This window comes from Loxodonta africana, chromosome 2 (assembly GCF_030014295.1).
Source record: "Loxodonta africana isolate mLoxAfr1 chromosome 2, mLoxAfr1.hap2, whole genome shotgun sequence".
NCBI lineage: Eukaryota > Metazoa > Chordata > Mammalia > Proboscidea > Elephantidae > Loxodonta > Loxodonta africana.
In genome coordinates this window covers 231640842-231668075 of record NC_087343.1, presented here as the reverse complement: position 1 = coordinate 231668075, position 27234 = coordinate 231640842, and the positions used below count along the sequence as shown (strand labels likewise).

The window sequence follows — 27234 nt, the reverse complement described above, 5'->3', positions numbered from 1 at the left end:
TTGCAGCCACTGTGTTATTCCATCTCCTTGAGGGTCTTCCTCTTTTTCGCTGACCCTCTGTTTTACCAAGCATGATGTCCTTCTCAGGGGCTGATCCCTCCTGACAACAGGTCCAAAGTACGTGAGATGTAGTCTCGCCATCCTTGCTTCTAAGGAGCATTCTGGTTGTACTTCTTCCAAGACAGATTTGTTTGTTCCTTTCTGGCAGTCCATGGTATATTCAGTATTCTCCTCCAACACCACAATTCAAAGGCGTCAATTCTTCTTTGGTTTCTTTATTCATAGTCCAGCTTTCACATGCATAAGAGGTGATTGAAAACACTATGGCTTGGGTCAGGCGCACCTTAGTCTTCAAGGTGACATCTTTGCTTTTCAAAGCTTTAAAGAGAAGTTAGTTCTTAGCTTTCCGGGTGGGATAAAAGTTCAGAGAGTCCAGCATCCCTTCTTTACTCTCCATTTCCAATTTGACTTAGCTGTTTTAGGGCTTTTTCCTTTCATATGCATTTCAACTGAATTTGTTGATTTTTCTAAAAAATGCTAGCTTGAATTTTGATGGAGAAAATATTGAAAACATAGATTAATTTAAGAAACAAGTTACCATCTCTATTATAAAGTTTCACTCTTCCAACCAAAATAACTGTGTTTACTCAAAAAAGAATTTTTTTTGTAATGCTTTTAAAATTGAGTTTTAACTTAATTTCTGTGAAGGTCAAGTGCATTCTCTTTTAGGTTGATTTCAAAATACCATTTGAAATAATAAAAACCATGGATTATATTATTTCCTGGTCTGTTATTGTTGGAATGCTACTGATTTTGGTAAGATAATTTTCTATCTACCAACTTTATTCACTTCCTCACTTATTTTAATAGTTTGTTAATCCCACTGGGTTTTTTATGTGGTTGACATCGTTTATAAAATAAGTTTTTTTCTCTCCTATTTTATTCCGTACAACTCTTATGCTTTTTTCTTGTCTTATAACACTACACAGGGCTTCTAATATCATGCTTAACAATATCAGTGTCTTTGGGCATCCTTGTCTTGTAATTGATCTAAATTGTTTCCATTAATTAATTTTGTTGTATGTTTTTGGTATATTGCCTTTATCACAATAAGGAAGTTCCATTTTATAGCAAGCTTTATGAGGATCTTTACTTATTAAATTTTACTTATTAGTTGGTGTTAAATATAACTAAATACACCTTTTGAAGTTATTGAGATAATCTTGTAATTATTCTCTTAAATTTCTAAGGTTATAAATTATCTCCATAGATTTTATGCCATCCTTGAATTTCTGGGATACAATTTCTGGGATACTACTCGATTCTCATGTATATTATTTTTATTTCACTTTTAAATTTAGTTAACTCATTTTATTAAAGATTATTGCATTTATTTTCAGTGGTGAAAGTGGTCTATGTTTTTTTCTTCTATTTGCTTAGTTTTAGAATGAGAAGTAAACTCACTATCTTAAACGGATTATGTATCATTTTCTATTTTCCTACTTTCTGGAACGTCTTGTATAAAAAAGAATATGTTTGTCACTTGAAATTTGGTTAAATTCTGTAATGAAGCCTGTGAGCTGGATTTTTCTGAGGTATAGAGGGTTTTCGTGTGCCAAGTCTTACATTTTATTTGGCAGATGTTATCCATTTTAAGATATCATATTTATTATGTAGAATTATTCTGAATATTCTGAATATTCTGTTTTTATTTTTTGATTTTGTTGCCTTTTTTCTTAGCTAGTCTTTCCAGAGTTGTGCACATCTTAACAATATTGTTCTTTTCTAGATCTTGCTTATCTATTACATTTATTTCTGCACATAAATTTTACTTTTATTTTTTCTTTTTCCATCTTCTTAAAATAAATACTTATCAAAATGCAAAAGTTGTTTTCCATCATTTGTGTTTTATGGATATATTTAATCGACACATTTTCCTTTGCATTTCACTTTATCTACATCCTGCCAATATTGTCCTGTATAGTTTTCATTATTATTTGATTGTAAATATTTTCAGAAAGTTTATGATTCTTTAACATAAGGATTATTTAATATATTACATAGTTTCTAAATGTGTTTTTCTAACTATCTTTTTTGTTATTGATTTTTAAATTTACTACATGGTAGACATATAGTGTAAAAATATTGACTTTGGGGGAGGGTTGTTATGCCTGTCAAATATTTGGAAAGGTAAAAAAAGAGAAGAAAAAGTAGAAAGTCAGGGAAACAGTCACCCATGCTCTCGTTATACATATATATGTATACTTAATGATAAAGTATTAATGGATTCATCTATTCAGTCAACAAATCTTTCTATATTATCTATGATTGTGTTTTATCTGAATTATCTTGATTTTAAGAACATTCACTCTACGTAAGGTAGAATCAAGTGTCCAGTTATGTTCAGAGATATTAAGGATAAAGAATCCCAATTTGGTCTCCACTCACTGTTAAGTACTTTCCTCTCTTTTATTTGACTAAAATGCAGACTTCTCTTGGAAAGGCAAATAAGTGAATCACTAATAACCTCAGAAGGAATTGTTTTATCAGTCTTTCTTCATGGACGCATTTAGGAAGATGTAATCACAAGAAAATTGGACTCCAGGGAAACAGAAAAAGGAAGACAGGGACATAGAAGTTAAATCTTGCCTGGCTTACAATTTATACTATTAAGTAATCATTACATGCAGACTAAAAGATTATGAATATAATCCCAAATTCTCCAGATCAGAAGTTGTCCCATGAAAGAAAAGTCCTCCTCCTCTGCAAATCTGATTTGCTTCCACATTAAAAAAATTCTAGTCTTTGTTAATTGGACCTATATATCAACATCTAATGAAGTTTCTCGAACTCCTTTACACTGACACTTGTCTCAATATTGCTGGTGAGCAGGAGTGAGATTCAAAACATGAAATATTTAACATGCAGTCCTCCATGGAAGCAGAAGGATACACTAGAGTTGGTGCTGTCTTTGAAAAATGCGTGTAGGGGGAATTTTGATTAACTGTGTCTGAGGCTTTGGACTGTTGCTAAATATTGTGTAACCATGACAAGTGAACTGATTTCTCTACCTTTAACTTCACCGTTTAGTGCATTCTTGATTATGATAAGAATGACGATAATTGGTGAAAAAAACACCAAGAGTAATATGCAGCAGTTAAACTTTTCTGAATTTGGGTAAAGATCACAGCATATTATCTGTACGTAGATGGCCACATACAGCAGGGTTCAGAGAAGCTTGCTTCCCATCAGAGAGCCAAGGTTAACAATCTTCACATTCCCTAAGAATGAATGACAGCTGCTAATCCTGCCTGTGGTCTTTGGAGAAGCTTGCATCCTTCTGTCATTTAAGTTTTTATACCTTCTTGGTTTCTCCCACCTCATCTGAAGACTCAGGGAATTTGCATGTCTGATCCCAATAGATCTCCACCCTAAAACTTTCCTGATTGTAAAATACAACACTGGGAAAATCAAAGGTCAGAATATAGAGATTTTGATCCATTGCAAGCCTAGTGCCTGAGATCTATTCCTGTCGTTAATTTCTGCATTGCTTTCTATACCCGTGACTATCGTTGCTGAAGCAAAGAGAAGTTTGGCAAAAAGAGAATATAGGCTTGGCTTTAAGGGTTGTGTGAGCTGGAAATGAGGGTGAATGTTTTTAAGGGCAGTAATAATCTCGTTTTTTTCTGTGTGTTTTCATCTAGGTGCCCTGGAAAGAATCCAAAGAAGGTTAGGAAGGAAACCCCAGAAGTGGGAAAGAAACGGTAAGGACACAGCTTTCTGTTGTTGATACGTGCCATCAGGTTGTTTTATGGGACTCTATAACAACAACAAAAAAAATTTTATAACAAAACACTGCCCGATCATGAGCCATCCTCTCAATCTTTGTTATGCTTGAGCTCATTGTTGCAGCCCCTGTATCAATCCATCTCAAAGAGGGTCTTCCTCTTTTGCGCTGACCTCTGCTTTACCAAATGTGATGTCTTTCTCCAGGGACTGGTCCCTCCTGATAACATGTCCAGAGTACAGAAGTCTAAGACTCATCATCCTCTCTTCCAAGGAATTCTTTGGCTGTATTTCTTCCAAGACAGACTTGTTCGTTCTTCTGGCAGTCCATAGTATATTCAATATTCTTCACCAACACTATATTTCAAAGGCATCAGTTCTTCTTCGGTTTTCCTTATTCACTGTCCAGCTTTTGAACGTATATGAGGGGATTGAAAATATCATAGCTTGAGTCAAGCACACCTTAGTCTTCTAAGTGACATCTTTGCTTTTTAACACTTTAAAGAGGTCTTTTGCAGCAAATTCCCCCAATGCAATGTGTCTTTTGATTTCTGAACTGCTGCTTCCCTGGGCATTGATCGCAGATCAATGAATCAACTGAAATCCTTGACAACATCAATATTTTCTCAATTTATCATGATGTTGCTTATTTGTCCATTTGTGAGAATTTTTGTTTTCTTTGTCCTGAGGTGTAATCCATACCGAAGGCTGTGGTCTTTGATTTTATCAGTAACTGCTACAAATTCTCTTCACTTTCAGCAAACAAGATTCTGTCATCCAAATGTAGCAGGTTGTTAATGAGTCTTCCACCAATCCTGATGCCTCAGTGTTCATACAGTCCAGCTTCTCAGATTATTTGCTCAGCATATAGACTGAATAGGTTTGGTGAAAGGATACAACACTGACACACACTTTTCTTGACTTTAAACCACCCAGTATCCCCTTGCTCTGTTCAAGGGACTGCCTCTTGGTCTATGTGCAGGTTCCTCATAAGCATAATTAAGTGTTCTGAAATTCCTACTTTTTGTAATGTTGTCCATAATTTGTTATGATCCACACAGTCATATGCCTTTGCATAGTCAGTAAAACACAGATGAACATCTTTCTGGTATTCTCTGTTTTCAGCATTTTTGTATACATTTCTTTTATCATGTATGTGACTTGCAAATATTTTCTCCCAGCCTGTGGCTTGTCTTTTAATTCTCTTAACAGTGTCTTTTGAAGAGCAGATGTTTTTAATTTTAATGAACTTCAGCTATCAATTTCTTCCTATATGGACTGTGATTTTGCAATGACTAAAAACTCATTGCAAAAGCAAAAGTCCCCTATGTTTAAAATTTTATAGTTCTGTATTTTATGTTTCCATCTATGATCCCTTTCCAATTAATTTTTGTTAAAGGTATAAGATCTGTGTCTTGATTCCAAAAAAATGATTTTTTGTGAAGGTGTGGATGTTCAGTGTTTTAGCATCATTTATTGAAAATACTGTCCTTTCTCTATTGGATTGTGTTTACTCTTTTGTCAAAGATAAGTTTACTATTTTTGTGTGGGTCCATTTCTGGGCTCTCTATTCTGTTCCATTGACCTATTTGTCTATTATTTCACCAATACCACACTGTGTTGATTGCTATAGTTTTATAGTAAGTCTTGAAGTTGAGAAGTGTCAGTTCTCTGGTTTTGTTCACCATTAATTTTGCATTGGTCTTTTGACTTTGTGTATACCCTTTAAAATCAGTCTACCAGATTTGGGATTTTGATTGGAATTGTGGTGAATCTATAGATCATCTTGAGAATAACTGATATCTTAGCAACGCTGAATCTTCTTATCTGAGAACATAGAATACATCCTGGTTCATTTGAATGTTCTTTGTTTTCCTTCACCAGGGTTTTGGTAGTTTTCTCCATGGAGATCTTGTACATATTTTGTTATAGTTATACCTATTTCATTTTTTCATGCTAATGTAAATGGTGCTGTGTTTTTAATTTCAAAATCCTTTTTTTTTTTTTTGGTTGGTTTATAGGAAAACAACTGACTTTTGTATACTAACCTTGTATCTTGCAACCTTACTAAAATTGTTTATTAGCTCTAACAAATTTTTTGTTTTTTTTTTTTTTGCCCATTTTTTGGATTTCCCACATAGACAATCATATCATCTGTGGACAAAGGGTGGTTTTATTTTTTTCCTACCCAGTCTGTATACCTTTTATTTCTTTTTCTTGTCTAATTGTATTAGATAGGATTTCCAGTATGATGTTTAGTAGGAACGGTGAGAGCAGATGTCCTCATCTTATTCCTGATTTTAAGGGAGAAGCATCGAGTTTCTCACAATTAAGTATCAAGTTAGCATAGGTGTTTATTGATGTTCTTTATCAGGTTGTTACATCCACACACGTTTAGGATTGTCACGTCTTCTTATCTAATGACCCTCTTTATCCTTGATAATTTTTTTTTCTGAAATCTGCTTTGTATAAAATTAGTATAACTACTTTAGCTTTTTTTTGATTTAATGTTAGCATGGTATATCTTTCTCAGTCCCTTTGCTTTTTATGTGTCTTCATATTTAAAATGGGTTTCTTTTAGACAAACTATTGTTGAGTTTCGTTTCTCTGTCCACTCTGATAGCCGCTGTATTTTGACTGAGATATTTAGAGAATCCTTAGAGTGATTATTGATATAGTTGGATTAATAGCCACTGTATCTGTAACTGTTTTCTGTTCTTCACCCATGTTCTTCATTTCTGGTTTTCCCACTCTATTTCTGACTTGTTCTTGAGTGTTTTATGTGATCCATTTACTCTTCTTTCTTAGCATATCAATTATACTTCTTTTTATTTTTTAGCATTTTTTGCTACAGTTTACAATATACATTTAAATAGCCTAAGTTCACTTTCAAATAACACTATACCACTTCACAGGTAGGTAGTCCAGGTTCCTTATAGTAGATTATTCCTGTTTCTTTCCTCCCATTGCTCTTACATTGGTGTCATTTATTTCACTTATCCGTAAGTGGTAACTACCCAATACATTACTGCTATTTTCATTTCAGATTAACTGCTGTTAGATCTTTTAAGAAAAATTTAAAAAATATATATTTTAACTTAATTTATTCCTTCTCCAACAGTTTTCCTTTCTTTATTTAGATTTGTGTTTCTGATCATTACCATTTTCCTTTTCCCTGAAGATGTTCTTTTAAAATCTCTTGTGGGGCAAGTCTTCTGGCAATAAAAATTCAATTTTTGTTTGTTTGAGAAAGTCTTTATTTCTTTTTTACCTGTAAAAGATAATTTCACTGGATGCAGAGTTCTAGGTTTATTTGTTTATTTTTCTTTCAACACTGTGTATATTTTACTCTATTCTCTTTTTGGTTGCATGATTTTTGAAGAAAATATAGCTCTGATCCTTTTTCCTCTATAGGTAAGGTGCCCCAGCCCCTGGCTTCTTTAAAAAATAGTTCTGTTTGTCTTTAATTTTATGCAGTTCAAATATCATTTACCCAGCTGTAGATTTCTTGTTATTTACCTTGTTTGGTATTCTTTAAGATTTCCTAGATCTGTAGTTTTGTGTCTGACATTAATTTTGTAAAATGACCCACCATTATTACTTCAAATATTTCTCTTGCCTCTTTTTCTTCTAGTATTCCTGTTATGCATGTATTACGCATGTACTAATTGTCCCACAATGGTTCTTGGATATTCCGTTACTTTTTTTTTCCTATTAGTTTTTCACTTTGGGAAGTTTCCATTGATACATTTTTACACTCACTGATGCTTTTCTTGGCCATTTCAAGTCTATAATAAGCTCATCAAAGGAATTCTTCATTTCTGTTACAGAAACTTGATTTCTAGCATTTCCTTTTGGTTCCTTCTTAGAGTTCCCGTGTTTGCACTTACATCCCCCATCTTCTTTTGACATTGTCCACTTTTCCATGCAACCTTTAGCATATTAGTCATAGTAATTTTAAATTCTTAGTTTGATAATTCCAAAATCTCTGCCATACCAGAGTCTAGTTCTGATCCTTGTTTTGTCTCTTCAAACTGTGTTTTCTTATCTTTAGGCATGCCTTATCATATTTTTTGAAAGCCAGATATGATGAATTGAGTAAAATGAAATGAAATAGTAGGTCTTTCACATGAGATTTTATGTTTAGCCGTGTAGGAGTTAAGCTGGGTCCACTATACGCTGTAGCTCTCATGTCAGAGCCTAAAATTTCCTCAAGTGTCCTTGTTTTTATCTTGCCTGTTGTCTTTGATTTCCCCAGAGATTCCTTTCTGTAGGCGTTAAAAACTAATGTTTGCAGTTCTTTTAGCTGAAATCCTTTTCTTATTGTTGTTGCTATTGTTAGCTATCATTTTCAGCTCCAACTCATGGTAACCCTGTGCACAATGGAACAAAACTCTGCCTAGTTCTACACCATTTCTGTGATTGTTTGCATTTCAGACAGTTATGATCCATAGAGTTTTCACTTGCTGATTTTTGGAAGTGAATCACCAGTCCATTGTTGTCTAGTGTCTTTATCTGGAAGTGCTGCTGAAACCTGTTCAGCGTCATAGTAACATACAAGCCTCTACTGACAGATGAGTGATGGCTGCTCATGGTTTGCACTGGCTGGGAACTGAATCTGGGTCTGCCTCATGGAAGGTGAGAATTCTATCACCGAACCATTTCTGTTATTATACATGAAACCTATTGATATGGTGGTAGGTGTGGGGGCAGAGGAAGTGTTTTATAGTCCCGTGATTTTTTCTCAGTCTTTTATTGATCCCGTGTCCCTGAGCTGTGACCTTCACAAGTGCTTCTCCTCCCTGCACCCTTAGGGGAAACAGAAAGGCTAGAGGATGCTGCGTCTGGGTATTTTCCTTCCCCCACGTAGAAGGCTAGATGGAAATAGAATTGGGTTTTCCCCTTCCCCCACATAAGGTAGGCTTTGATAAAACTCGAGCCTGTTAGGTTTTAGTTGCCTTGAGGGCAGTCCTTGTTAAGGAGAACAAAGAACTCTGGGCTTATTTCAAAACAGTTTTCTCTGATCTTCACAGTAAGGACCTGGTGGGACTCCTGGACATAAAACTCAGGAGAGTATGGGGACCACAGTAAGACTGTGTCCTGTGGAGTTTTTTCAGCTCTCAAGTTCAAGTTCATTCATACTAAACCAGAAATTTGTCAATTACTGTTCAAAGTGTCCCTACTAGGACTGGCTCTGGATGCTAGCTTCTACTCTTGGGCCTCTCTCCCAGTAAGCTGTGATTACATAAATCCAACTACCTATTTCTCCAGGTTTTGTGGCAGCAGTTTTCCCTATGACCTCAATTGTTTAATGGATATAAGAAGAATTCTTGATTTTCAGTTTTTTTCAGTGTTTTTTTCTTGTTGTCAGGATAGGAGTGAAGATTTCCAAGCTTTTTACCTGTTAGATTAGAGACCAGTTGAGTGTTTCATAGTCTATCTCCCTTTATAGACTAATGTTCTTCAAAGTATTAATCATGCCTGTTTGACTTTCTAGTGTATATATGTCACCCAAATCTTACAAACCGCTCAATGGAAAAAAAAAAAAAGAGTGGAAAAATCAACCGATACTTGGACACTGGTATCTTGCATAGGCGTAGATTAACAGAAACATCCTGTCTTGCATTTAAAAATGACTCATTCATATCTTTGCACTCAATCTGTTTGCAAGCCATCTCCTATCAAGGCCTGAGTTTCTATCTTTAAGATGGCCCCTTCTTCTCTAATGTTACATGGAAGATTGCAGTATTGAGCAGCTAGGCCTAGTGTTTGTTGATGATGCAAAATGATGTCTTTAGGCATCAACCACTTCCTAAAATTTTCACCTACATTTTCTCTGCACAAAGCAAAGACTTAATCTGACAAGTGAACCTTCAGGGGCAGTGGAGTGATTCTGTGGAGTCCTATAACTCTTTGCTATTCTGTTCTACTTTAAAAATTGTTGAGCGAGACTTAATAGTAAAGATTTGGTAATGTTACTGAATTAAGGTTCTTCTCTCAGGCTGTCACTAATGAGTTGTATACAGTTTCAAGACATTGAAACTAGAACGTTGTTTAATCATTTCTGAAATGAGATCTGACTAAAAAAAAACAAAACACTAATTCCTTCTGTTAAACAATTGAATATGGGGTGTGAATGTTAACATTGTCACACGTAAGCAAGTCTTTATTCCAAACTATTGGCAGAACACCACCCCATCTTCCTTTCTACCCCTTGCTTTCCTTTGTTGAAGAATTGTATTCTTTTAGAGATAATCTGTATTTCTCTCATGATGAGTCCACATACATACTAATGTCTGCCACTTTAAGGTTTTAGTTAGGCCCTACAGGATCCTATCGTTACATTTAAAGATACATACCCCTTCTTCAAGAACAGAAGACAAGTGAATTGCTTTTCAATGTTTTCTCTTAAGAATTCACCGAATTTCACTACCGCACACATGTAGTCTCCACTCATGTGATAAACTGTCCAGCAATTCCTTAGTTTCATTAAGTAGTTTTATTCTCCACTATTCATTCTTTTTTTTTTTTTTAGTTTACAGTTTTTTTTTTTTCACAAAGGGATTAGTAAATACACTTTTAATTTTAATTAACATTTGAATTGTAAATCTAGCAATGACTTTAGGCTGAGAGCAATGGAACGATTCTTTGAAGTGTCTCATGTTATCTCTTTCCTTTGTAGGCAGGAAATGACAGTATTTGAGAGACAAAATCAAGGTCAAGATAAAAAAAGTAAGTCATTGCTTCACAATATTTTTCATACTAAGGAAGATGTAAATTTAAATGTCCAAAATAGCTCAAGTTTTCTTATTATTAATTAAAAAAGATTGGAGGAGAAGCTATTTACAGTCCTTATTGAGGCTGTCCTACTTATTACTTTGTCTGATAAAATTGATCATATTATATTTTGTATTGTAATTTCTGCATATGGATTATGTTGAGCAACATTTAATAACCTCTTGTGGGAGTTAATTAACTACAGTCTTTAAATTTTAATTTATATATTAGTGTTTCAAAATAAAGCCACTTCAAATAGTAGCTGATGATAAGAAGGGTATTCTTTTGTTCTGCTTGGCACAGCATCTAGGTGTTGTAATCGTTTAATTACTCAAAATGGACCATTAAGAATAAAAATTTTCAGTCACTGGGAATAGGCAAAAGAAACTCATTTTTTTGCTTGCTATTACATCAACTGTCTTCCCATTTTAGAGTTAATCTTCCTGAAAAAAGTATATGGCCTCATTATTTGAAATTTTTCATTTCTCAATTGCCTTTAAGCTGATTGTAACTAACTCCTAGGCTCACCACTACATGGTGGAAGTATTCCATGGCTGTGAAATAATTTCATTTCATTACATATCTTCATGACAATAAATATAATAAAATATTTGCAAAGCATTAGAGTACATTACACACAAATCTGTTATGTGACATAGCTGTTTTAGCTGATTGTATATGTATGTTGGTGGACTAAACTATGGTATTATATAAGTTCCCAACTGTAAAAAAAAAAAAAAATGAGTCAGAGTAAAAAATGTTCAATGCCCCAGCTCAAGGTAACTAATAGTCTTCAAATTCTAAAGGACATTTTTCAGTTTTATTATTAATGACCCACTCTCTAGGACTTATAAATGTTGCTTAACATCTCTTTCCTTATTCATTTGACACTGTACTGATTTGATCTTCACTTGCTGGCCACCTCTCTACTACGCTCTAACAAAACACATTCTTGGGTATATCCTGGAATGGAGACGCTACTCAATGATGCATCCTTGGAAATTTTCTGTTCTCTTAAAGAGTTTGTGTACAAGTGATCTTAAATTTCTTCTTCCAATCTTTGGTAGACTTTTCTGTTAAGGCTTCTAAGGGAATGGCAATTATTATGAAGAGTTTTTGTACTTAAGGATGCAAATGATTTTAAAGTTATAGACTCTCCATATTTTCTGTTTCATTTTGTCTGCTTTGCAAGTTATATTTCTCATCAAATTTTTCCCATTCAATTAAAACTGTGTGTGTTTGTGTGTGCGAATTTAACCTCTTATTTTGTTGATCAATAGTACTAGAGTTCATTGATGTTATTAGTTTTCTTAAGGAACAACATTTTGTCTTTTTATTAATCCTTTATTACAGGGGGTGGGGGCTTTTGGCCCTGCTTCAACTGGTGTATGGCTTACTCAAATTCTTAGAAAATTACTGAATGTTTCAATGCTCTCATTGGGATTAGAGATGGATGTTGACTTGGATAGGGTTTCCTGATGTAATTTAGGCTAATAAACCCCAAGAAATTTCACTGAGGTACAGGTCCTTCATCTTCCGTGGTGTCTTAAGCTGGGTTCTCTAGAGGGGCAAAAATGGTGAAGCATATGAGATTTATTTTAAGGAAATGGCTCACACAATTGTGGATGCTGTCAAGTCCCAAGACTGTGGGTGAGGCAACAGGCTGGAGGGGTCTCCTGACTCACATGGTTTCTGAGACTGATGAATCCAAAATCTGCAGGTCAAGTGGCAGGCTGCTCTCTCATGTACCAAGAACTGGGGGTCAGAGGATGATGAGACAGATTTAGGATTGAGAGAGAAAACTTTGCCAGAACATCCATATATATTGGATGCACGCCATATCTCCAAGGAAACTTCCCTTCCAACTGGTTGGTTGCTCACATCAGGTCACAAAATGGAGGATGATTACATAATATCTGCCAACCTACTGAGAATCACAGCCTAGCCAAGTTGGTACATAACATCAATAATAACATTTGACATGTCTCTGTGTTACAAAGTTGCTTAGAGTTTCTGCTCGCTGCTGCCTACCAGAATCTTTCAGCCTTATATCTTCTGCACAGCAGACCATTATACTGTCTTGTGGATATACAAAATCTTCAATGTTTCTTCATAACAAATTTTACCAGAGAGACAGGGTTCTTCCTGATGAAACCCTGAAATATACCAGTGAAGCTGTGCTGATGTCTCTCTATCCCTTCATGTTAAACAAAGTTCATTTACTCCGGCTTGCTTATTAGGACAGATTAAAAAAAAAAAAATCAGTAAATGCATATTAATGTTTCTCTTTGTATTACTTTATTCCAGTAAAGAGACCTTGTGGATCTGAGTTGCTGTAGTTAGTTGCTACGGAGTTGTCTCTGACTCATGGTGACCCCACATGTGCAGAGTAGAGCTGATCTATAGGGTTTTCAAAGCTCTGACCTTTCAGAAGCAGATCACCAGGACTATCTTCCAAGGCATCTCTGGGTGGGTTCAGTTTGTCCGTCTTTCAACTAGCAGTCAAGCACTTAACCATTTGTACTACCTAGGGACTCCTTGCACCAGAGTAAATGCAATTAAACTTACCATTTAGCTAAATTATTGAAAATGTCCAAGACTCAGCCATCCTTTACAGGTCAAAAAGGCAAGTTAAATGGAATCTGATCAAAATAATCACCTCTCCATCTTCTAAGCATTCAAACAGGTAACTTCCTGATTTCCTCAGGGAAGTAATATTGCTGTGTGCATATTTATGTATTTGTTTATTTTCATCCCATTTGACCTACCCTACTAGAGAAGGTTAGAAAAATCAAAGTGACGATGGTGTTAGTTCATAAACAGATTTGTTTCATCTATGTTTTTAAGAACTGGGGATATTCACAGGTTGTGTTTACGTACCCGTAGAACACACTGTAAAACAGACACTGAACAAACATATTTTTGCTTCAACTCTTATTAGTGGGACTGAGGTGCTAAGAAGTTTCTTTCAGGGCACTTATGGCACTTCCCTGGTTCTTTGTACAGGCCTTGAGCCACACGTTTAAAGTCATGAGATAAACATGTTCTCTCTTTATGCTCTACAGAAGCAAGCAGATCACAGATAACTCGTTATATTCCTCATTCTTTCCCAAATGGTCTATTGGCGCAGTTATTCACCCTGGACTCTTCAATTCAGGTGACCAAGGGTCATAATTTAATTAAACATTTTGCCACTCTGTGCAGTGGACCTTTTTCTGGTACCAATGGGATCTGCTTTGCCTCTGAACCAAACTAAGTGATGTAACCAAGTCCATGTCCTCATATGCTTGGGAGTTTGTTACCTTCAGCCATTCCTGGTGCCAATTGTCATAAGGCCAGGGTTAAGTCACAGGTTATTCACTGGCTTCAAATTCACTGGAGGAGCTTAAAGAAAAAGGAAAATGCTACAAACTCTACATTGAGCTTTCAGGAACAAAGACTTGACTAAATTGATATACTGTGTTCTTGGTAGGGAAGAAATGCTAATAAAAATATCATTGGATTTGGATACAGAAGATGTAAACCCTGTCTTTGTTTCTGCTGGAAAAGTAATTATGGGAGATTTATAAAGAAAGTTTTACAAAATTTAATAAAGAGATCAGTATTTCACTATATTTCCTTAGTAAATATTAAAGGACAGCATGAAAAACCACTCCTTTGCTAGGTTCCATCTGAAAAAAAAAAAATTAAGATAAGGCATCTCCTTTGGTTTGTATATTACCTTCACAAGACTGTACATGACCTCAGTGAGATCTCCAACCCTTTTCCCCCAGCCATTAATATTCCAATCCAAAACTTTTATATCAAACTACCTTGAGATCATGAAAACTAATCTCATTTTGCACTTTATACCTGTTCATATCAGTTTCTACAAGAAGCTTAGGAGTCCCAGACTTATGTTTTGTTCCTTTCTCAGCCCATTTTTTTTGACACTTGCAGATTCCTGAAACCCTTAACTGCACCAACTAAACTGTTATTCAGCTAGACACAAAATCAATCTCTTCTCCCAGGCATCACTTCAACTTCCAAATCTAATTGAAATGCTGCTATCCTTTGGCATTTGCTTTTCTGACAAGCTTTCAAGGGCTGGAAGTTTTCTTTCCGACGCACCTCACACCACTAGACACCACGGACCAGGGTCTGGTCCTCTTTGCTTCTCAGTGGCACTTATAAACTATTCACCTTCCCGTCTCCATAAAATAGTTTGAATTTTATGTCATCAAGCTTTATAGTTGCTAGATTTAGCAAAAGCAAGCAAACAACCAAGAAAAAACAAACAAAAAGGACAAGGAATTAAAATTAAATTTCAGATAAACAATGCATGTTTTTACTATAACTAATATTTCATAGGGCATACTTATACTAAAAATATGTGCTATTGATCTGAAATTCAAATTTAACTGGGCATGCTGCTATTTTTTTTTTCCCCCTGAAAGCCCTATTCTCTATGCTTCCTGTATACAGTCCTCCACTGGTCCCTAAGTCACTATGCCTAAATTCTTGAAGACGTTAGATCCTTATTCACTTATTTTCTCAAAGAATCCATTTCCTGGGAATTTCAAAAAATACATTTGCAAAACATGCATTCTTATGCTTTGCATCCACGCTACTTCAGCCATTCATTCTCAAGGCCATGCCTCCAAACTCATCATTACCAGTGAGGTAATTCACCTGGAGTCTTATTTTCAAGCGTCCAATCTCTGAAACCATTTTCTGTCCTTTCGGCTATTCCCTCATTGCTAAATATTAGTTTCCTAAGGTTGCTGCATCACATTACCATAAATGAAACCACTTAAAACAACAGAAATTTAGTGTCTCCCATATCTTGGAGGCCAGAAGTATGTCTTCAGGGCTAGTTCCTTCTGGAAGCTCTGAGGAATAATCCATTCCGTGCCTCTCAGCAACTGGTGGTAGCTGATGATCTTGGCATTCTTTGGCTTGTAGACACATCACTCCAATCCCTACCTCCATTTTCACATGGCCTTTCCCTGTTGCTCTGCGTCTCAGAATCTTCAAGAAGTTAGGCAAATCCCCTTCTGTCTTCTTTATCTTATAAGGATACCAGTCATTTGATTTGGAGTGTACCCTAAATTCAGAATAATCTCATCTTGAGATCCTTAACTTAATTACATTTCCAAATACCTGTTTCCAAATAAGGCCACATTCACAGCTACCCAGGGTCAGAACTTGGATATACCTTTTGAGGGACACTGGTCAACCCACTAATCTAGAAATTCCCTTTTTTTTTTTTTACAATCCATTTAATCTGAAAGTTTTCAGTCACATTCACCTATTGTTTCTTCTCTTTCTTTTTATCCACTTCACAATTATTATAATCATTACCTTGATGCCACAATTCTTTCTCTCCCTATTTCATTACATTTACTTGACAAAAATTCAACATTGATTACAACTAACTGTCTGCTCCTTGCCTGTATCTGAAAAGCCAAATATGACTGGAAAAATGCACCAGGTTTCATTTACTAATTTATGATCCCAAGTGAGCTGAGGGTCTTGTATGGTAACCACACTACCTTCCCCTATTGTATTCACCAACCCATACCAACCCACACTCCTAGACCAATGTTTTGTTCTTTTTCTGTACTTCTATCCCACAAACTTTATATCACCACTGTCAGCTAATGGCTACCTATTTCACAGAGAAAATATAAGCAGTTTGAAGGGAAATTACATTGGTTCCTACCAAAAACATCTACTACTGCATTTTCTCCTGTTGCTTGGGTAACTGTCCACACCCTATCAGCCAAATCAACACCATTCTGTCTTGTACATTCAAGAACATCATTCCAAGACTATTTTTCTCGAGTCACTAGTCTTTCACCCATTGGATCATTTTAGTCAGTTTAGTAACAACCTTGGAGTAGCTGGGTGGTACAAATGGTTATGCTTTTGGCTGCTAACCAAAAGGCTGGTGGTTCAAGTCCATCCAGAAGTGCCTTTGAAGAAAGACCTGAGGACCTACTTCTGAAAAACCAGCCACCGAAAACCCTATGGAGCACAATTCTACTCTGACACGCCACGAGGTCTTCATTAGTCAGAATATACCCTCTGAACTGGTTTCATTTTTAGAATCTTCCTATTATTTACTTCCATTAAGTATAGTAATTGTTGCACAATGTGATTAATTGGTGTCACTAAATTGTACAAGTAAAAATTGTTGAAATGGCAAATGCTATGCTACATATGTTTTACCAGAATAAAATAAACCTCTCTTGACCTCACTTCCCCCGGAATTGTCTCTTCTCCTCTTTAGAAAAATGTTCCTCACAGTCATTGTCCATACACTCTATCTTCAATCTCCCTTCCCCTTTCTCTCCTGAAGTGACTACATTCAGGGTTTTTTCTCCATTACTCTACTTATCTCCATTTGCACACCTTCAGTCCCACTGATAACAGTAGCTAGAGCGATTCTTCTAAAATTTAAGTCAGTTTATGGCACTCCTTGGTTCAAAACCCTCCAGTGGCTTCCTATATCAAACATGTGAGACTCTAAGTTCTTACAGGACCTCCCAGGTCCTATGCAATCTCTCTGTCAATGACCTCTGGGATCTCCTCTCCAGCTGCTCTCTTCTTGCTCACTGTTCTCCAGTCCCATTGGCCTTTGTGCTTTTTTTCTCAAATATGCCAGTCATATTGGCGTTTTTCACGTATATTTCTCTACCGCAGCTAACCAACCAAACCAAACCTGTTACCATTGAGTTGTCTGGCATCGAAGTTGATTCTGACTCGTGGTGACCTCGTTCGTTTCAGAGAAGAACTGCTCCGTAGTGTTTCCTTAGCTGCCATCTTTATGGAAGTGGGTCACCAGGACTTTCTTCTGCAGCACGGCTGGGTAGCTTTGAAGTTACAACCTGTAGGTTAGTATTTGAGGTTAAACTATATGTGTCACCAAGGGACCTCTCTTGCAGGTACCTCTTCTATAATTTTTTTATTCAAATGTCTGGCTTCTTTACTTTATTTGGGTCTTGGATCAAGTACTACCTTCGCACAGAGGTCTTTCCTGACAAGCCTATTTTAAATTGCTCTCTTGAGAAATTTCCCATATCTATTCTCTTTTTAAGATTTCCTCCATAACTCTTGCCACAGCCTTAAGTACTAGGTATTTGACTTTTTAATTTTATTTACTTCTTGCCTTAATTTATAATAACAAGCTTCATGAGGGCTGGGCTTTTATGTTTTTTGTCTTTTATGGTAACTTGGAATTTAGAGTTTCATGGAACCCAACAGATGCTTCAAATAGAGTTTTGATTGAATGAATAAATGAAGTATCAGCATGCTACAAAAAAAGAAGAAAAAGTGTATCAGAAACATATTTTAGAAGTCTAAAAGAATGGACACACACACATACATACGGATGGACAGATAGATAGACAGATATATAGATGAAGACAGTTTACAAGGTGTATAGCTTATATTGAGCTGGCATTTCAAATCATTCAGGAATCATTTGACCTAATCATCTAGAAGTAGTATTTTATATTATAATCTAAATTAATTTTAGAATTCTTAAGTATGTAAATATAGAAGATGAACCCAGAAAATAACTGGTGATTCTTTTTTTTTTTTGAATTGAAAGTTATAATTATATAGGAAAGGGCCAAAACCAAAACCAAACCCAGTGCCACTGAGTCGATTCCGACTCATAGCGACCCACTAGGACAGAGTAGAACTGCCCCATAGAGTTTCCAAGGAGCACCTGGCGGATTCAATTTGCCGACCCTTTGGTTAGCAGCAGTAGCACTTAACTACTATGCCACCAGGAAAGGGCAGCATCTATAATTCTTGTGCTGAAAATTCTTACAGGTTCCATGTTCAGCTACTAATAACCTGAACACCATTGAAACCACTGAGCCATAGAACTTGGTGACAGGTCTGCTTGCAGTGCAGCATGTATCAAATTTTGTACCTGGTAGATTTGAGTTTACATAGTGAATGGTCAGAACACCACAACCATATTGTTGTTGCTAGGTGCCTTTGAGTCGATTCTGACTCATAGCGGTCCTACATACAACAGAACTAAATATAGCCTGATCCTGTGCCATCCTCACAATCATTTTCATGCATGAACCCATTGTCGAAGCCACTGTGTCAATCCATCTCATTGAGGGCCTTTCTCTTTTTTGACGACCCTCTACTTTGCCAAGCATGATATCCTTATCCAGGGACTCCTGATACCATGTCCAAAATATGTGAGAGGAAGTCTCCTCATCTTTGCTTCTAATGAGCATTCTGGCTGTACTTACTTCAAGACAGATTTGTTAGTTCTTTTGTCAGTCCATGGTAAAATCAACATTCTTTGCCAACTCCATAAATCAAAGGCATCAATTCTTCTTTGGCCTTCCTTATTCAGTTGTCCAGCTTTCACACAGATACGATAATATTGAAAATGCCATGGCTTGGGTCAGGTGCAAGTTAGTCTTTAAAATGACATCTTTGCTTTTCAACACTTTAAAGAGATTAAAGAGATACAACACTTTAAAGAGATTCACCCAATGCAATGCGTCCTTTGATTTCTTGACTGGTGCTTCCATGGGTGTTGATTGTGGGTTCAAGTAAAATAAAATCCTTGACAACTTCAATCTTTTCTTCATTTACCATGATGTTGCTTCTTGGTCCAGTTGTAAGGGTTTTTGTTTTCTTTATGTTGAGGTGTAACCCCTACTGAAGGCTGTGGTCTTTGATCTTCATCAATAAGTGCTTCATGTCCTCTTCACTTTCAGCAAGTAGGGTTGTGCCACCTGCATATCTAAGATTGTTAATGAGTCTTCCTCCAATCCTGATGCCCCATTCTTCTTCATATACTTCAGCTTCTCAGGTTATTTGATCAGCATATAGATTGAATCAGTATGCTGAAAGGATACAACACTGGTACACACCTTTTCTGACTTTACACCACGCAGTATCCCCTTATTCTGTTCTAATGACTGCCTCTTGGTCTATGTACAGGTTCCTCATGTGCACAATTAGATGTTCTGGAATTCCCGTTCTTCCCAATATTATCCATAATTTGTTATGGTCCACCCAGTTGAATACATTTGCATAGTCAATAAAACAGAAGTAAATGTCTTTCTGGTATTCTCTGCTTTCAACCAAGATACATCTCACATCAACAATGATATCTGTCGTTCCGTGTCCTCTTCTGACTCTGGTTTGAATTTCTGGCAGCTTCCTGCCGATGTACCCACGCAACCACTTTTGAATGATCTACCACAAACTTTTACTTGTGTGTGATGTTCATGATTTTTTTTTTTTTTTTAATAATTTCCACATTCTATTGGATCACCTTTCTTTGGAATGGGTACAAATATGGATTCTTCTAGTCAGTTGGCCAGGTAGCTGCCTTCCAAATTTTTTGGCATAGACAAGTGATTGGAAACCCTGGTGGCATAGTGGTTAAGTGCTATAGCTGCTAACCAAGAGGTCAGCAGTTCAAATCCACCAGACGCTGTTTGGAAACACTATGGGGCAGCTCTACTCTGTCCTGTAGGGTCACTATAAGTCAGAATCGAATCGACGGCAGTGGGTTTTTTTTTGGGGGGGTAGACAAGTGATCACCTCCATCATTGCATCATTTGTTGAAACATCTCTACTGGTATTCCAACTGTTCCTGAGGCCTTGTTTTTTTGCCAATGTCTTCAGTGCAGCTTAGGCCTCTTCCTTCAGTACCATCGATTCTTGATCATATGCTACCTCCTGACAGGGTTGAATGTCGACCAATTCTTTTTGGTACAGTGACTGAATGTATTCCTTCCATCTTCTTTTGAGGTTTCCTTCGTCATTCAATATTTCCCCCATAGAATCCTTCAATATTACAACTTGAGGCTTGAATTTTTTCTTCAGTTGTTTCAGCTTGAGAAATGCCGAACATGTGCTTCCCTTTTGGTTTTCTATCTCCAGGTCTTTGCACATGTCATTATAATATTTTACTGTGTCTTCTAGAGCTGCAGTTTGAAATCTTCTGTTCGGCTTTTACTTCATCAATTCTTCCTTTTGCTTTAGCTACTATATGTTCAAGAACAACTTTTAGAATCTTTTCCAGCATCCATTTTTGTCTTTTCTTTCTTTTTAATAACCTCTTGCTTTCTTCATGTATGACGTCCTTGTTGTCATTCCACAACTCGTCAATCTTTGGTCATTAATGTTCAATGTGTCAGATCTATTCTTGAGACGATATCAAATTCAGGTGGAATATACTCAAGGTTGTACTTTGGTTTTCAGGACTCGATCTAATTCTCTACAACTCAACTTAAATTTGCATATGAATAATTGACGGTTGTCTGTTCCACAGTGGGCCTGTGCTCTTGTTCTGGCTGATGATTATTAAGCTTTTCCATTGACTCTTTCCACAGATGTAGTCGATTTGATTCCTGTGTATTTCATCTGGCCAGGTCCATTTGTATACTGGCCTTTTATGTTGTTGAAAAAAGGTATTTGCAATGAAGAAGTCTTTGGTCTTGCAAAATTTGTTCATGAGATCTTCAGCCTTGCTTCTATAACCAAGGCCATATTTTCCAACTACCAATCTTTCTTCTTTGTTTCCAATTTTCACATTCAAATCACCAGTAATTATCAGTGCATCTTGATTGCATGTTTAATCAATTTCAGACTGCAGAAGTTGGTAAAAATCTTCAATTTCTTCATCTTTGGCCTTAATGGTTGGGCCGTAAATTTAGATAATAGTAGTATTAACTGATCTTCCTTGTAGGTGTGTGGATGTTATCCTATCACTGACAACGTTGTATTTCATGATAGATCTTGAAATGTTCTTTAAGATGATGAATGTGACACCTTTCCTCTTCAATTTGTCATTCCCTGTGTAGTAGATCATATGATTGATTCAAAATATTGATACTCGTCTATTTTACCTTACTAATGCCTAGAATATCGATCTTTACATATTCCATTTCATTTTTGACAACTCTCAATTTTTCTAGCTTCATACTTTTTATGTTCCAATTATTAACAGATGCTTGCAGCTGTTTCTTCTCATTTTGAGTTGTGCCATATCAACAAACGAAGGTCCTGAAAGCTTGACTCTGTTCACATCATTAAAGTCAACTCTAATTTCAGGAGGCAGCTCTTTCCCAGTTGTATTTTGAGTGCTTTTCAACCTGAAGGGTTCACCTTTCAGAACTATATCAGACGGTGTCCTACCGGTATTCACAAGGTTTTCACTGGCAATTTTTTTCAAAAGTAGACTGCCAGGCGTTTCTTTCTAGTGTAAGTCTGGAAACTCAGCTAAAACCTTTCTACCAAAGGCAACCCTGCTGGTTTTTGCAATACTGGTGACAAAGTTACCAGTATCATAGCAACACCCAAGCTGCCACAGTATGACAAACTGACAGACACATGATGGCTTATTGTCATTACACTCAGACATGTTGATTTTCTGTGTAACTTTACCCACCATGTACCTACTTTTCAGTGTAAATGCTAGGACCTTGCAATCTTGAGGTAGTCGTATTACCAATGAAATCAAGAGTCCACATCAATAGTAGTGACTATCATCTCCAACCTACAGAAAATAGATTCTTCTGGGCTCTTCCAGGTTATTGGAGCACTGCTCAACAATGTAGATGTCATGAGCTTTGGAAGGGCATGTCTTGTTAGCCATTTTAGGGGATAGGGATATATTTGGGGGCTGTATGATCACTAATATATTTACTTTAACATTCTTATTTTACTAAATATGTGGGTTTTAACACTGTTTTATACCATGGAATGCCTGTGTGGTAGACTGAACAATGGCCTCCAAAGATTCGCAATCCCTAACACTTGGAAACTGTGAAATGTGTATTTTTGTGGAAACAGGAACTTTTCCACAAAATTAAGCCAAGGATCTTGGGATGAGGTGATTATCCTCAATTATCCAAGTTATCAAAATGTAATCACAAAGGTCCTTAAAAGGTGGAAGAGGGAGTCAAGAAAGACAGTGTCAGTATGATGAGACATGAAAAAGACTTGACCTGCCATTGTTGTCTTTGAAGATGGAAGGGGGCCATAAGCCAATCAATGTGAACAGCATCTAGAAGCTAGGAAGGGCAAGGAAACAGATTCTCCCCTAGAGTCTCTAGAAGGAATGCAGCTCTACCAACATCTCAATTTTAGCTCAGTGATACTCATTTCAGACTTTGGGTCTTCATAACTGTATCATAATAAATTTGTGTTGTTTTAAGCCACCAAGTTTGTGACAATTTATTGTAGCAGCAGTATGAAAATAATATACATCAATGCCATTTAAAATGGGCCATGATTGAGTCTGGTTTCCGGGCAACCACTCAAGTTAACACTTAGAAGCACCAGCAGCTCTGTGATCTGGCACCTTGAGCCAATCTCTCTGGTAAATGCACCAATATCAAGACATTCTGCCCATAAAACATATGTGCTTCCCTCCACAGTATAAGACCCATAGAATCCACTCAGTAACAACATCGTGTTGGTGAATTCACACTTCTGTTTGCTGGATTTTGTCAAATTGCATTTTTTGTAGGGTAGATATCCCATTCTGCTATAAGCCACTCTATTTTGAGGGCATGCTTGGATCTTTTTCTCATTTTCAATGTGAAATAATGAGGTAGTCTTGGAAAGTAGCTGGCTTTCTTTTGCTAGATGACTTTTTCACGGTTTTTGTCTCAGTTATCTAGTGCTACTATAACAGAAATACAACAGGTGGATGGCTTTCAAAAACAGAAATTTATTCTCTTACATTTTAGGAGGCTAGAAGTTCAAATTCAGGGTGCTAGTTCCAGGGAAAGGTTTTCTGTTTCTGTTGGCTCTGGGGAAGTCCTTGTCATCAATCTTCCCCTGCGTAGGAGCTTCTCAGCACAGGGACCCCAGGTTCAAAGGGCTTTCTCCCCTCCTGGTTTTTCATTCTTAGTTGTAGGAGGTGCCTCTGTTTCTCTGCTTTCTTTCCTCTTTTATATCTCAAAAGAGTTTGACTCAAAATACAACTTAATCTTGTAGATTGAGTCCTACTTCATTAACATAACTACCTCTAATCCTGCCTCATTAATATCATAGAGGTTAGGATCTCCAACACATAGGATAAGAATATCAGATCACAATTTAAAGGACAACCAAAGACTACCGGGAATTATGTCCTAGCCACGTTGACACACATTTTGGGGGGACACAATTCAATCCATAACAGTTTTCAAGCAAGGAAGAAAGATCTTCATTATATAGGACAAGCAGCAGAGCCTCATTTGACAAGAGAGTCTTGTTAGAGGTTGGGATTCAGGATAATTGCCTTCATCAGAAATTCTTTTAAATATTCCCATTCTGACTCATCATACTCTTTTTTAGTCAATGCTCCAACTTTCATTAAGAGGACTAGGCAGTATGTTAAATCAACTTCCCATTAGTACAGTCATGGTATGATCCATGTTTTCAATCTTAGACTTAATCTAATTTTTCCCAAATATTTTAACATTTTTAGCACCATCGGGTGCAACCACTTCACCCAATATTTTTTGATTCCTTCATGTCCTTCATGTTCTCCAAAGCATTGTCACCAGTGCTATAATAGTATTGGATTCAGGTACAGAATTTTCTCAGTTTATGATAAAATTATTAAAATTGAAATACTTGTTGAATTAAATCACTACATATGCCTACATTTGTAAATCCATCTTGTTGGCTGTAGATGGGCTGACACAGTGGCTGCAACAATGGGCCCAATCCTCAATGTGAGGATGGCCCAGGGCTAGGCAGTGTTTAGCTCTGCTGTACATAGAGTTGCTGTGAGTTGTAACTGACTTGATGGCACCAAACAACACCAGAAACACATTTATAAAGATGTGCATATATAATATACATAACACCTCCTATCTGAAATAAGTGCATTGAATGTGACTTATTATTAGAGGATAATGGTTAGCTATTAGGAGTTCTTAATGTTTCTTAACTGAATCTGTTTAATTTTTAAAATACATTCCAACATTTTTCTAAGAACCACCATCAAGTTGTAGATTTCAGAATCAATTTTCTTCTTTTAAGTGGGAATATTAGCCATATTTAATATTCTGTAACATCCCTGAGTTGTTCAGTAATAATTATCAGTAGTGGCACTCAGATTAACATAGGGATAGCTAGAAAAAGATTTCAAGTTTGGTAGAAAGCCAGTCCAAACAAGGGAAACCCTCAGTGAGATGGTTTGACACCATAGCCACAACAGAGGACTCAAAGCTACCAACGATCACGAAGATTGCACAAGACCAAGCAACATTTCATTCTGTTATACATAAGGTTGAAGGAACTCTAGTAGTGAAGTGGTTAAGTGCTCAGCTACTAACTGAAAGTCAGCAGTTTGAACCTACCAGCTGCTTCACAAGAGAAAGATGTGGCAGTCAGCTTCCATAAAGATTTACAGCCCTGGAAGTCCTGTGGGGCGGTTCTACTCTGTCCTACAGGGTTGCTATTAGTTGGAATCTACATGCCAGTAATGGGCTATGGGTGTACATAAAGTCCTCATGAGTTGGAGACAGCTCAGTGGCAACTGCCTGATGTGGAATCATCTTACCAAAAAACAATTTGACTTTTTGTCCTAGTTCCTGAGATTCCTGAGGGTTTTTTTTACTTTTGCCCAGATTGGCTAGAGAGCCCCACTCAATTTGACATTTTTCTGGATTAGCTGATAGGCCCCATTCAGTAATCAACTTTTACATGGATTGACTGGAGGGGCGGGGGGGGGGCATCAAATAATTTACCTTTACCCAAATTGGCTGGGGGCCTTCCTGGTGACTGAAAAAAACCCTATTACAGAAGGCTCAGAGGATCTTCGAGAGTCAGGAGGAGAGAGCATTTTGTAGATATGGGGGCCCTGTGCTGAGTCCCTTCCAGACTGAGTGAAAGAGCTGTAACATGCTTAGAGCTGCAACAGTGATAGAGGCAGTGGAGGCAGTGGCTGTGATGATATTAGAAGAGGTAAAGACAATGAGTGGACCAAGCCTGTGGCAGCAGCATGTAAAGGATGAACCCAGGCCAAGGACTGTAAAACTTTGAGTGCTGGGGCACCCCAAGCAGAGGGCCATCCACAGAGCAGTAGCTGCCTTGAGCAGGGGGAGCTCTGAGAGCTAAGGGCACCAAGGGCAGTTCTGCACCGAGAGCTGTTGTGTTGCTGGCCCAGAACTGGAGCCAGACTAGAGTAGCTGGAGTCATCTGAGAGCCATCCTGGAGCCAACATAGAAGTGCCGGGAGCCAGCCGAGAGGAGTGGCAGACAGCAGAGCCCATGGACTGACATCACGGAGCGGTTTCTGGTTGAAAGGTTTTCTAGTTGTTGATAATGAATGTATGTCCTCATGAGGGTAAGCAGGTCCCCTTGAGATATTGAGGCTCTATGCAGAGACTGCTCCTGGACCTCACCCTCAGCTGCTAATCTAAAGGTTGACAGTTCGAATCCACCAGCTGCTTCTTGGAAACCCTACGGTGCAGTCCTGTTCTGTCCTATGGGATTGTTATGAGTTGGAATCAAATCAACAGCAACAGGCTGTGTTCATATGCTTCTCTATTATCAAAGTTATTGCAAATATGATGTTTCCATAAACTCTGTAAGTCATTTCAGTTAGTTATCAGACCTAAAAGAAGCAGTGAAGCTGGCTAGTCTAGATTAGAGGGAATAGGTGAACTTCTGAGTTTAAGACTAGGCCCTGAGGAGCTAGAGGAAAGCCCTAAAGTTTGGGGCTTGCTGATCTGGAGCTCAGGGAGTCATGTGGACCACTGTGCTTGAAGATGGTACCCTTTAATCTAGCCCCAGAGAGTTAAGGATGAGAGGACCTAGCCTCAAATGTCTAGAGATGAAATAGAAGGGCTCCATGAGCATCTGGAGTCTTAACTGGCCAGGGAAAGGAAGCCAAGATTTCTAAACAATGCATGTGGAATGGGATATGATATTCATCATACAATTTGGGTTCAGAGGTGGATGATCTTGGTAGTCTGGGACTGGTTTGTACAGCTGGTGCAGCGAGCGGGTTAAGATGGTTTGTTTGCAAAATTCCCTACTGGACACAGTAGCTAACAACAAAGTCACTTCAGTGTTCATGGATTTAATCAACCTGAGTGTGTGTGTTTGTCTTTAATTTAAAATTATTAGTAACTCTTATTTCTGTACCTACCTTTATAACGATTATTCATTTTGAATTATTATATGATTTTTTCTGTGATTTTTTTTATAGAAAATGTTCCTTAAATTTCTAGCTATAATTACACTAACATGCTTTATTGTTATCCCATGTTTGTGGACAAAATTGTATTACCTAGTTCCAAAATCCACTTTGTTCAGCATACTTGGCATGTGTTCATTTACACGATGGATCTGATATGGCTGGAATATTGCCAGGGAGTCAGAAGTTCCGGTGATGGACCTGTTTATAGTTTATCTCTGCATGCAATCCTATCCACCTTTCCCCCAGCCGGTCATGGTCCAAAAGTCTTAGGTTTTCATCTTTTTTTTTTTTTTCCTCCAGGCCAAGGAATTTCATCTACTTCTTATCAGGTAATAAAAATTTTATAATGTATTTCTGGTAAATGTCAAAATACTGACAATTTTCTTCAAGAGTAGTTGTAAGTCTTTCTTTATTTATAATTCTTGAATGGATTTATACAAGTATTTCATATTTTAAATAACTTACTTGGCAATTTTTATGAAAAAT

At 37.0% G+C, this 27234-nt stretch overlaps 1 protein-coding gene across 3 annotated transcripts in view; it reads left to right on the top strand.

Moving 5' to 3' along the window:
- GCSAML (germinal center associated signaling and motility like) overlaps window positions 1–27234 on the top strand; it is a 53937-nt gene that overhangs the window by 14861 nt on the left and 11842 nt on the right. For 2 of the 3 annotated variants that reach the window (XM_023540328.2, XM_023540327.2), the window contains 3 exons: window positions 3705–3764; window positions 10469–10518; window positions 27049–27077. In XM_023540328.2, coding sequence (XP_023396096.1) covers window positions 3705–3764; window positions 10469–10518; window positions 27049–27077 — 139 coding nt within the window. The remainder of the gene's footprint in view (window positions 1–3704; window positions 3765–10468; window positions 10519–27048; window positions 27078–27234) is intronic. The other variant, XM_023540326.2, reaches the window with a different exon arrangement.